Source organism: Perognathus longimembris, chromosome 5, assembly GCF_023159225.1.
Source record: "Perognathus longimembris pacificus isolate PPM17 chromosome 5, ASM2315922v1, whole genome shotgun sequence".
NCBI lineage: Eukaryota > Metazoa > Chordata > Mammalia > Rodentia > Heteromyidae > Perognathus > Perognathus longimembris.
In genome coordinates, this window is record NC_063165.1 from 40,003,430 (window position 1) to 40,015,668 (window position 12,239).

Genomic DNA, 12,239 nt, shown 5'->3' on the forward strand with positions numbered 1-12,239 from the left:
TCTTGGGCCTGAATTCCATTCCCTACAAATTCTTATTCTTATCTAAAATCTTTTAAAAGATTTTCCTCTCTCTTTCAAACACTTGTTTTCTTACAAGGTTTATTATGCCCACATTCTTAATGACTGAGATGACTTGGTCAGATGGTTTTGCCTGTGGGATCTGGGTACTGAGCTTAGCTTTATTTTCAGTTTTCTTCCCTAGTATGCTACTATTTTCATGCAGTGGTTTAAATATTAGCTACAAATTAGTGAGTGAGGGTAGGCCTTTTGCAGGGTTAAAATTAACCATATTAACCAGATGTGGAGTAGAAAACTGACTAACCTAGTACATACTGTGACCCAAATATACATTTTGAATGAAGATGGTTATAAACCAAAATAGTCTTTAACTTTTTTTAATTCTTGATAATCTTTAACCACAAATGAGTCTTGTTTGGAAGATCTTGACCCCTGGAGTGAATGTGTCTGTATTATAGTAACTATATCAACCAGTGCAGTATTTGAAGACTGAAGATAACTTGTTTGGGGATACAACACTTGACTTCTTTCTTATTTACACAATCACTTTAATCAATTCTTTTAGGAATTACAAACTTGATACATTTCTTGATAATTTGAAAATGTCAACTAAAAACTTTGAATCAAGACCACATTCTTGCCAGGCGTGGGGTGTGGTAATGCATGCATGTAATCCTCAATATTTATGAGGCTGAAGGAGGACAGCCTGGACTTTTATTTGTTTGGATTTATTTATTTTCTTTACTTTTTTGAGACAGAGTCTCAAAACTAAAACTAAACCAACAAAACATTCTAAGTCTTTTGGGCCAAATAAAGTATAAAGAAGTTTTAAGAAGTGTGAGGAAAAAATATTTGTCATTTGTGTGTCTTTTGTTTTTTGACTTAAGTCTTGCCATGTAGCCCAGGCTACCCACAATCCTTTGTGCACCAATCTCCTAAGTGCTGTGATTACACCTATGACTGACCTTGAATACATGCTTCCAGTCCTGTTTTCCTTCTCTTAAGCCTTGAGAATCCTGTTCTCATAATAACCTAGTTGCTATAGTAGTGGTTGTGATTTCATAGTTGCTAAAAGCCCCTCTATTAGTCATCCTTAGAAGAAATTCATTGAAGAATCTAGAAAAAGACTCCAAGAGCCTCACTTTATCACTGAATAAAAACTGAAAGAAGCTAGGTTTAAATAATGCTGCAGGACTTATATAACTGTTTTTCTACTCTCCTTGAGGATTTAATTGAGCAATAACAGCAAAAGTACACAGTTTATTTTAGCCATGGAGAGCTGGTAGCTATATTCCCTAGCTACCTCTTCCTTTTGGCCATAGATTATTTATAATTCCTAAGTTTTTTAAAACCTTCTACACATACGATATTCATAATTCTGGCAGAGGCTGCAAAATTAAAGAGTTTGTATTCTCTTAGAGAAAATTGAAGAATAATTTATGCAGTGTGCACCTAGCCTTACACAAATGCACAGGCACAAACACAATCTTGTTTTCAAGTGTCTCTGATTTAAATGGCTCTGATTTAAATGGAAAATGCCTGCTCTAGACCATTTCATTTTCATGGTGTCTGACTTTCCTTAAATACCCTCAAGGTTACTCTCAGAGTAATGCTGCTTAACTTTTGTTTACCCTTTGTGCCTGCCAAAAACATTGGCTCTACCTCTAAATAATTGCCATGGGTTCATGTAGACCCACTTTAAAAACTTCAGTCTACAAAGGATCTTAAAGGAGACCTTACTTTTTAGAACAGTTTTATGTTTACAGCAAAACTGATCAAAGATACAGAGAATTCCAATATGCTCCCTGTCCTAAACACACATAGCTTCTTCCATTCTCAATGACCCCCAATAGAGTGGTACACTGGGTACAGCTGCTAAGCCTCTTAAGACATGCCATCAACCAGAGTTTATGTCCAAAGGCTTATCCCTTTAAGAAAATTATTTGATATCTTTTCTTACACACAAACACACACACACACTATTTATTTTGGCCAGTCCTGGGCCTTGAACTCAGGACCTGAGCACTGTCCCTGGCTTCTTTTTGCTCAAGGCTAGCACTCTACCACTTTAGCCACAGCGCCACTTCTTGCCATTTTCTATATATGTGGTGCTGAGGAATCGAACCCAGGGCTTCAAGTATATGAGGCAAGCACTCTTGCCACTAGGCCATATTCCCAGCCCACACATATATATTATTACATGAGTGTACAAATAATAAATTTAAAGTTTGTACATATATTAACTCTACTGGTTTGCATGCTGGAAAACATTCATCAAGAGATAGAGCTAATGTATGCCAGCTCAGTATAGTTGTACATACCTTTAATACAAATATTCAGAAGGTAGAAGGGAAGGGTAAAAGAGGAGAGGAAGGGAGGAAAGAGAGAAGGAAGAAAAATTGAGAAGGAAACTAAGCAAGGACAAACAGTCTTATTTTCTCTTTATGTCCTAATGAATTGTGATATATGCCATTTGGTGTACATAAATTCTCCCTTACAAACTTCTGATCTCTGTGTGCATAGGTGTATGTGTGTTCAAACTTTTGGAGCTTTTTTTTTTTTTTGGCCAGTCCTGGGGCTTGAACTCAGGGCCTGAGCACTGTCCCTGGCTTCTTCTTGCTCAAGGCTAGCACTCTGCCACTTGAGCCACAGCGCCACTTCTGGCCATTTTCTGTATATGTGGTGCTGGGGAATCGAACCTAGGGCCTCATGTATACGAGGCAAGCACTCTAGCCACTAGGCCATATCCCCAGCCCCTTTTGGAACTTTTTTATTGTCTATATACTAAAGTCTTACTTCGTATTTCAAAAAATCTCATTTCATAGTTCATTGTTAGAAGAGGTTTCTCTTGAGAAACTATATCTCGCCTCTAGTCTACAGATAGCATTTAGATTGTTTGCTGAGTTTTTAAATACTTCAATACCCACATTAAAACCACTTAGATTGAAAGCAAGAACCCATAATCATGAAGGAATGCTGTCCTCTCTGCTATATCTCTTTTAATTCCACTGGAGCAGATACTGCCCTGGGGTCTAAGTCCAAAAGAAGATTGTCAAGATCTCACCCTTGTTAGGGTTGTAACTGGAAATCTACCTTGGACCAACTCCTTTCATAATTCTTTCTTCACATTAAGAACTCTGCAACCATCTGGCCTATCTTATGTTTATTCTCCTTTGTCTGAAGGATGCTGATCTGTTGGATGTTGAAAGCAAACACTTTGAAGACCTGGAATTCCAACAGCTTGAGCATGAGAGCCGTCTAGATGAGGAGAAGGAAAACTTAACTCAACAGCTCCTACGTGAAGTGGCTGAATATCAACGGAACATTGTAACAAGAAAGGTACTTTTTTGCAAAATAGTGCTTAATGTGAAAAGTTAAACTCTTCAGCTGGGCATCAGTGGCTGGTGTTTGTAATCCTAGATACTCAGGAGGCTGAGATCTGAGGATCACGGTTCAAAGCCAGCACAGGGCAGGAAAGTCTGTGAGACTCTCATCTCCAATTAACCACCAGAAAATTGGAAGTAGAGCTGTGGCTCAAAGTGGTATAGCACTAGCCTTGAGCAAAAGAGCTCAGGGACAGCGCCCAGAATAAACTTCATGGTACATCATAATGACCTATCTGATGGCTCTGGGCATGTACATCTGAGTATCTTTGTGTATTTCATTGCATCAAATCTGGCAGATTATACAGCCTTCTTTCCAGAGAATCATTCTCTGAAGCAGATAAGCTGAGAGAGATGTTACAATCATTGTGAATGATGCTGTTGATGTATTTGTGAATAATGCCCATTTTTTCCACTTACATTAAAAGTACATAATTGAAATTAGTAATTGGAATATTTATTTTAAAAGCATTCACTTTTGCAATCACATTAAGAGACTCAGAGTAAGTCTTTGAACAAAATTTATGTTGAAATTTTCTGCTATCACCTCATCATACTCTAAAAGTTTGTACTAACCTGATAAGACTTGAGGATAAATTTAAGGGGTAAAATTGAGGGGAGGAAACAACATATCTTGTGCTTGTTGTTTTCTTACGACTTCCTCTTGACTTCTGAGTTTTTAAAAATAGATTTTAAATCACTTGACTTGTATTGGGCTAGAGTAAGGAAACATTGAGGTGAGACACACTTCCTAGACTCTGGGTAATATGGCTGCCCATCTCTAGCTAAAATGTGGTTACTGTTATTACCATCGTCAAAACCTTAACAGTCTTACCGAGTATAGAATGGCAAACCAAATATCTACTATGTGTCCCTATGATCGCCTTTTTTGTTCTAGGAAAAAATTTCTGCATTGAAAAAGCAAGCCAATCACATTGTTCAGCAGGCTCAGAGAGAACAAGATCATTTTGTGAAAGAAAAGAATAATTTAATAATGATGCTACAAAGAGTAAGTATTTCCCAATCAGCACTGGTTAGCATGCACTGACGCAAGGAGACTTTCATGTACATTTCACTCAATCTTTCATTGTAATAACTTGATGTAGTAAAAGCTTAACCCGCTATTCAGAAAGTCAGCAAGGATGTTTTCTTAGTGCTTTCTCTATATGGTAAAAATATGAACTATGGAAAATTTGTACTTTCTCTTATTTTCCTCTTTTGAAAGAGTCACATCTTTCATCAGAAAGTTAAATTATTTTCGAACACCAATTTGGGGTAATTTTAAGGAAAAATGCGAAATTTTATTAGTGCATATTAATTGTACAAAGGAGTATGACTATAATATTTTCATTCCTGTCTATATGCATACAATGGATATATCTACTATTTAAAATTTCCGTGTGTGTGTGTGTGTGTGTGTGTGTGTGTGCGCGCGCGCGCAAATCCTAGAGCTTGTGCTCAGGACCTGGGCACTGTCCTTGAGCTTTTACTTGCTTTTTACCACTTGAGCCACAGCTCCACTTCCAGCTTTTGGGGGGCTTAATTGGAGATTAAAGTCTTGTGGACTTTCCTGTCCAGACTAGTTTGAACTCCAATCTTTAAATCTCAGCCTCCTGAGTAGCTAAGGTTACAGATATAAGCCTCCAGCATCCAACTAACTTTCTCTTTTTTAATAATTGAAATGCTTTATTTCCATGTATGAAACCCATTACAACTATATCAACTTTTTTTTTTTTTGCCAGTCATGGGTCATGAACTCTGGGCCTGAGCACTGCTCCTGGCTTCTTTTTGTTCAAGGCTAGCACTCTACCATCTTGAGCCACAGCACCACTTCTGGCCTTTTCTATATATGTGGTGCTGAGGAATCGAACCTAGGGCTTCATGTATACAAGGCAAGCACTCTTGCCACTAGGCCATATTCCCAGCCCAACTATGTAAACATTTTTTCTACTGCTGTCACATATTTGACTCAGCTGCCTCAGTGTTTTGAATACCAATTATATGAATGTGGATCTTCCCTATTGGAATTAGACTTTGTCATCACTACATACTTCACTGGAGTCAGTTGAAAGACAGCCAGATCATCCTCACCTAAGCAACCATATTATCTGTCTTAGTAAAAGGACCAAATAGATAAAGAGATCTCTTTGGCCAATAAAGCAACTCTTAGCCCAACTTTCTGGCATGGTCCCTAATGTTATTTCAGGAATAAGACATCAAGCATCAGGGTTGATGGGGTCACTCTCAGGTCTGAGCTCTGTATACTGGCCACTAACCTAGAAATATGATACTTGGGATCATGGAAATGTATGTTGTAGTCAGAGTAGTATGCATCAGGAAGATCAAGTCCAGAGTGAAGGATTAAAGGAGCATGCTATGCCACGGTCTCACCTGTAAGAAATCAGCATTCCATTAATAGCTACCTTTAGGTTAAGAAAGAGACCATTTTTATGATATTAATTCTATCTATTCATGAGCATGGAAGGTCTTTCCATTTCTTAATATTGTCTTCTGTTTCTTCAAATTTTTATAGTTTCCACTCTAAACATCTTTTACGTCCTTGGTTAGGTTTATTCTCAAAATTTTTGACATATCACAAACAATTGTTTTCCTGATTTCCTTTTCTACTTATGTATTGTTGGTATGCAGAAAAGCTACTGATTTTGGTGTATTGATTTTATATCCTGCTAGTTTGCTAAAGTTATGGATAAGCTCTCGAAGAAGCTAGCTGGTGACTTTTTTCTTAAAAAGTCATCAAATAATATTCTTAAAATCTTTTGTATTCACTATTTGTGAATTATACCACAATAAACAATGTGTTCCATAAATATTTTTCCTAAAAGTTATTCGTAAATTGTGTAGATTTTAGACCCAAACATAAAAGTTAACACTACAAATATTTTTGAAGAAAATATATAACATTGGATTGTGATATTATATCACTAAAGCCCAGGATTATATCTTAGGAGTATAAAAATACATTTTCAAAAATATTGCTATGACATACTAAGGGGAGGATTCCCATATGTATAACTCCTTTGAACAATTGATACATAGTTTAACATGTATTTTGTGGAGTGAGGGAGGTGAAGGAGGGGTAGCAGACAAATGGAGAGAGAAAAGATGGGCAAATACAGACATAATCTGTAATGAAAGTGGGAGGTAACTTGAGAGTATGGATGGAGTTGGGAGAGTTGGGTAAGTATGATGGAAAGGGTGACATTGATCAAGACACATTATATTTGTAAACTGACATGTGGAATTGAAACCTCTCTGTGCAACTACTTAAAGATAATTCTTTAAATTAAAAGATGAGGGCCATAAGGGCTCCATCAAAAAGAGAGACTCAGAGGACTCCCTCTTCCATTTCTGCTCCAGTGAGAACACCCTGTGCTCTTGGGATGTCATCACTACAAAATTTATCTTGAATGAAATATTACCTAGGTACTAGAAAATAACTTATGCATTGCATTAGCTAGTAGAGATGAGAGATAGACAATATCAAGCAGTTGTGAAGAATGATAAGAAAACAAGGAAATGTGTCAAGTATATGGGGTTTGGTTTATCTCTCATGCAGTATTTGTACTGAGTTGTATACGGGGTTTTCTCCATCCAAGTTTAATAGAGTCTGTCTTTCTTCAGGAAAAGGAGAATCTTTGTAATTTGGAAAAGAAATACACCATCCTCTCTGGGGGAAAAGGGTTTCCTGTTAACTCCAATACTCTAAAAGAGGTAAGCCATGATTTTTCATGTCCACTCACAGTAACTTAATGATTTATGAAAGCACTCAGTGCTTTAATGTGTTTCCTGCACTTCATTATTTATGCTTAGAGGAGTCCAGGGATTATCTTTGTGTATAATGCATATATATATACATATATGTGTATATACACATATATATAATGTGTGTGCATGCATCCATGTGTAAATGCAATTGGTTTCCTTGCAATGACATTGTGAAGTCATTAGAGTTTCACAAAATGTTGGTCCTTTCTTTTTCCTTTTTTTCACTTTATTGTTCTTCTGAGTTTTATACAATGTTATATACACTTAAATATTGGGAAAGATAGTCTAATTTATTTATTTTCTCAACTTCTTTTTTGACTCCCAATATTCTGTCTGCCAACTTGTCTTTCATTTGGGGGCTCTTGCCCATCTGTTCTTCAATGCCACTTTTTCAAATATCATTCTGCAGAGCACACTGTTATGCTGATAGAATGTTTGAGCTCTGATTTTGAAAATTATAATGCTGATTGATAAATGAAACCTTTTCCTTGTATTTTTGCTTCCTTATAGTTCTAAGCTAGGGAGAAAGCTTCTACATAAAAATTGCATAAGCAAAAGAACCACCCTTGTGTGCAGATTGCTCATAAAAAGACTGGAGATTCAGAAATTTCTACACAGGAAATGTTTTTGGTGTGTATGTAGCTAGATGCAAATAATTTAAATAAAAAGCAATAATAGCTTTTGTTATCTAAATGTGCTTGAAGTCAGAGCCTGGAGCCCTCACTTAGCTGTTTCCATTAAGGTGGGTACTCAACCACTGGAACCACACCTTACACACTGGCATATCGATGTCTTATTAGATAGGGGTATTTATTAGATTTGTCTACCCTAAGCTGGCTTTGAACCTCAGTCCTCAGATCTCAGCATCCTGAGCACCAAAGATTACAGAAGTGAGATACCCAGCTCTTCAGAAGCATTAAAAAAAAATATTTTGATGAGAGCTTTGGTAGCTTATTCAGACTTTTCATTTCTTTCCACTGCTGAAAACATGGAAGTGGCTGGTTTAGTAAACAAAGTATGATTGTGAATGTACTATAGTAGCAAAAGATAATGTCACCAAGATGGGTAGGGAATAGGCTCTATTAAGTCATGTCAATGAAATGCATTTTCCCCTAGGTGTGATGGGACACCATTGGGTCGTTCTAATAGGAAGAAGACACTAGGTACCCATATAGTAGGATCACTGTGGGCTACTTAGCGAATCAGGGATGTACAAGAAGATTCAGGAAACTAGTATGAAGATGATTGCAAACATATAGGCAGGAGGTATTAGGCTCTAACCTGATCCTCACAAAAAATGGGGGAGAATCAGTTGGATTCATAAGTTAAAACTTATGATATTTTAGAGGCAAAAATCAAAAGTTATTTTTGCCTTCACTGGGTGCCAGTGGCTCACACCTATAGTCCTAGCTATTCAGGAGGCTGAGATCTGAAGGTCAGACTCTTATCTCCAATTAATCACCAGAAAACCAGAAGTGGCACTGTGGTTCAAAGTGGCAGAGTGCTAGCCTTGAGCTGAAAAGCTCAAGGACAGCGCCCAGGCCCCGAATTCAAGCCCCAAGACTGACCCCTCCCCCCCCCAAAAAGAAAGAAAACAAAAGAAAAGAAAAAATAAAAAGTTCTCACTAATAGACTGGTTGTGAGGATAGAGTAATAAAAAGGAAATATCAAGAACAATGCCGCTATTACTGTTTGAACAAAGAGTGGATGACAAGTACTATTTAAAGAAGATGAAGACAGAATAGACATAAGAAAGAAGGTATGTATCTAGGCATAAGAGGCAAGATGTGGCATTGAAATTAATTAGATTGGCTTTCAATCCTCTTCTTCTCTTGATTAGATAAAATCTTCCCTTTTCTTTTTCTTTTTTAAATTTTCTTTTTGGTGTCAATACAGGGGCTTACCCTCAGGGCCTACACACTGTCACTAAATTTTTTACTGAAGGCTAGAGCTCTACCACTTAAACCACAGTTCCACTTGCAACATTTAGTGGCTAATTGGAGATAAGAGTCACAAGGACTCTCCTTCCAAGGCTGACTTTGAACTGTGATCCTCAGAGCTCAGTCTCCTGTGCAGCTAGGATTACAGATGTGAGCTACTGGCTCCCAGCTCAGCTTGAAGTTTTGGCTTGAACACATCACACCACTGTGTCAGTCTTAGAGATTAAACCAGAGCTTTGCTCTTGCCAGGCAAATGCTTCACCATGTGAGCCATGCCCCCAACTCTTCTTGCTTTCATTATTTTTTGAATAGGATCTTGTTTTTATGTCCAGGCCGGTGGATGAGAGCAAGATCCTCCTATATGCACTTCCTGTGTAGGTGCTATTGATAGGTGTGTACCACCACACCTGATTGAGATGGGATCTTGGGAAGTTTTTCAGTAGGCTGGCCTTGAAGCTCAGTCCTCCTGATCTCTGCCTTTCTGAGTGGCTAGGGTTATAAATACCAGCCATTCTTTATTCCAAGCATAGTGACTTTTCTTTTTTTTTTTTTTTTTTGCCAGTCCCGGGCCTTGGACTCAGGGCCTGAGCACTGTCCCTGGCTTCTTCCCGCTCAAGGCTAGCACTCTGCCACTTTGAGCCACAGGGCCGCTTCTGGCCGTTTTCTGTATATGTGGTGCTGGGGAATCGAACCTAGGGCCTCGTGTATCCGAGGCAGGCACTCTTGCCTCTAGGCTATATCTCCAGCCCGTGACTTTTCTTAATAGGATTAATGATATGTCCACTGGGCTAATAATGAAACCCAAATGTCAGATATTATTTTGTTGGCATGATGAAAACCATGATTCATCTGTGTAATTGCTTTCTATGAAAACTCATACATGCTTTTTCCGCAAATAAAAATGTAGGTGTTTTGATTCAGAGATTGTGACTTATAGGTATTTTCTCTGATCCACAGCTAGAACTGAATTATTGAGTTCAAATGCAAGTGATTATTCTCTGTCTCAGGGGAAGAATTGGAGTTGGGGAGCTGCTTTGAATTGAAATGGCCTTCAATTACATCTTAGGGGTGTGTGTGTGTGTGTATATGTGTGTGTGTGTCTATCTGTGTATGTGTGTCTATCTGAGAATGCTAAGACAGTTTCCTTTTTATTCCCAATTGATTGAGATGCATATGCTCAAAAGCCAAATTCTACTAAATAAATTCTAGCTAAATAAATTATTGTTGTATAAATATTTCTTTAGTGCAAAACCCAGCATCTCTTAGCTTAATTTTACTGACAAAGCAAAAAGAAGGGAAAATCTAAGAGTAAAGATTTGTGGGGAAACTTGAATGCTAATATTGCATTATCAATTTTATCCCTCAAATTTTTTTGGTGTGTGGTTGATTTCAATGTATGTACAATGACAATGTCATTCCTTCCACAGAATGAGCTCTGATATCTCTAATTATTTTTCAGTAGAAGGTGTTGTGTTATTGATCATAGACTCATCTTGATTTTTCTGAAGCAAATTATACTTAATATTGATGATATCATTTTCTTTCAAAATTACTCACTGTATATCCATTTTGATTACTGATTATTCCCTTAATGAAACATTTGCAAATACCCAGGTACCTAGCTATGCCGCTGTCAGCTAACTCCATTGTACTGAGAACATTAATACTCTCGCATGCCTCAGCTTTTGCTTTCTTTGTGTTAACTTCTCAATTCCTCCTTTTAGGGCTATCTCAGTGTAAGTGAAATTAATGAGCCATGTGGCAATTCCACGAGTCTGTCCCCTTCCGCTCAGTTCTCTGCTGACGCTGATGCTGTTGTCACTGAGCCTGCCTCAGCTGTGCCGGGGAGCCAGCCCCAGAGTCCAGAGGTGTGTGGGCATGACATTTCATTCATTCATTCACTGCTTTTCTTCATGTCAACAATTAACCCACTGTGAGCTGGAAAGAAGCAAAATGATGGTATGCGGCAGACAGCTGTCTGTTTGGCAGAATGATGCTGAGTTTCTAAAGCATACCTATTTGTGGTTCTGTTCCACCATTTAAAATGCCAGACCCTGTGAAATGGTATTTATATACATCTCTCTGGTAAAGAGTGGGTGGAAAGAGAAATAACTTCAAACAAACAAGCTCAGTGCTTTAGCACTCTAACCTGACCTAGTGTTCTTAAAATTTTTTTAAAAATCTTTCTAAAATTATTGGTTTGAATCACCTTTCCAGCTTGATTTTGTTTTCTACTTTGTTTTGCCATACAGATATTTTTTGAATCGTATACATTTTTTAAAACATTCTTGGGAATGGCCATTAATAATAAATGACAATACTTGGTACCCATCCAAGTTGCTTGCAGTGTAGATTTCAGTAAGCAGCTAAAGTGAAAGATACAGGCTGTTACCTTTGAATTTTTGGTTATCATATAAGAACAACAACAAAAAACCAGTTTGTCAATATCATTTCTTTGCCTTATCCTTTCATTATATATGGACATATATCTATACCTTTTCTTTCTCCTATAAAGCAAAGATCACCTGTCTGTTCTGGATTTATGTTTCCTTCCACTCTTTCTCCTCATACTATCACTCAACCTCCATCTGCCTCTTGGCCTGAAGTCATGACTACATCTGATCCTTTCCCTTTAAATGACACACCTCCACCTCTGCCAGCTAAGAAACACAGAAGGCAACAACATCAGGAGCCACAGGTAATTTAGAAACTGGTGGATAAAGGGGTGGGGTCAGTAAAGTAATAAAATCACTGAAGTGTAATCTCTTCTTCAACTTTTCCAAAGGTTGTGTGTGTGTGTATGTGTGTGTACTAGGGCTTGAACTCAAAGCCTTCACAATGTCCCTTAGCTTTTCCCACTCCAGGCTGGCTAATGCTCTACCACTTGAGCCACTGCTCCATTTCTAGCTTTTTGCTGGTTAATTGGTAATAAGAGCCTTGTGGATTTTGCTGCTCAGGCTGGTTTCAAACCAAGAATCTCAGATTTCAGTCTCCTAAGCAGCTAGGACTATAGACATGAGCCACCAGCACCTGGCTCAAAGATGACTATTTAAAGGGCAAGATCTCTTGCTTACTTCTTTTCTTTTTTCTTTTTTCTTCTCTCTTCCTTCTT

The 12,239-nt window shown here is 37.8% G+C and overlaps 1 protein-coding gene across 11 annotated transcripts in view; it reads left to right on the forward strand.

The window, feature by feature from the left end:
• Phldb2 (pleckstrin homology like domain family B member 2) overlaps positions 1-12,239 on the forward strand; it is a 200,623-nt gene that overhangs the window by 163,271 nt on the left and 25,113 nt on the right. For 7 of the 11 annotated variants that reach the window (XM_048346584.1, XM_048346585.1, XM_048346577.1 and 4 more), the window contains 4 exons: positions 3,202-3,357; positions 4,300-4,410; positions 7,044-7,133; positions 10,852-10,995. In XM_048346584.1, coding sequence (XP_048202541.1) covers positions 3,202-3,357; positions 4,300-4,410; positions 7,044-7,133; positions 10,852-10,995 — 501 coding nt within the window. The remainder of the gene's footprint in view (positions 1-3,201; positions 3,358-4,299; positions 4,411-7,043; positions 7,134-10,851; positions 10,996-12,239) is intronic. The other 4 variants (XM_048346579.1, XM_048346582.1, XM_048346583.1 and 1 more) reach the window with 1 other exon arrangement.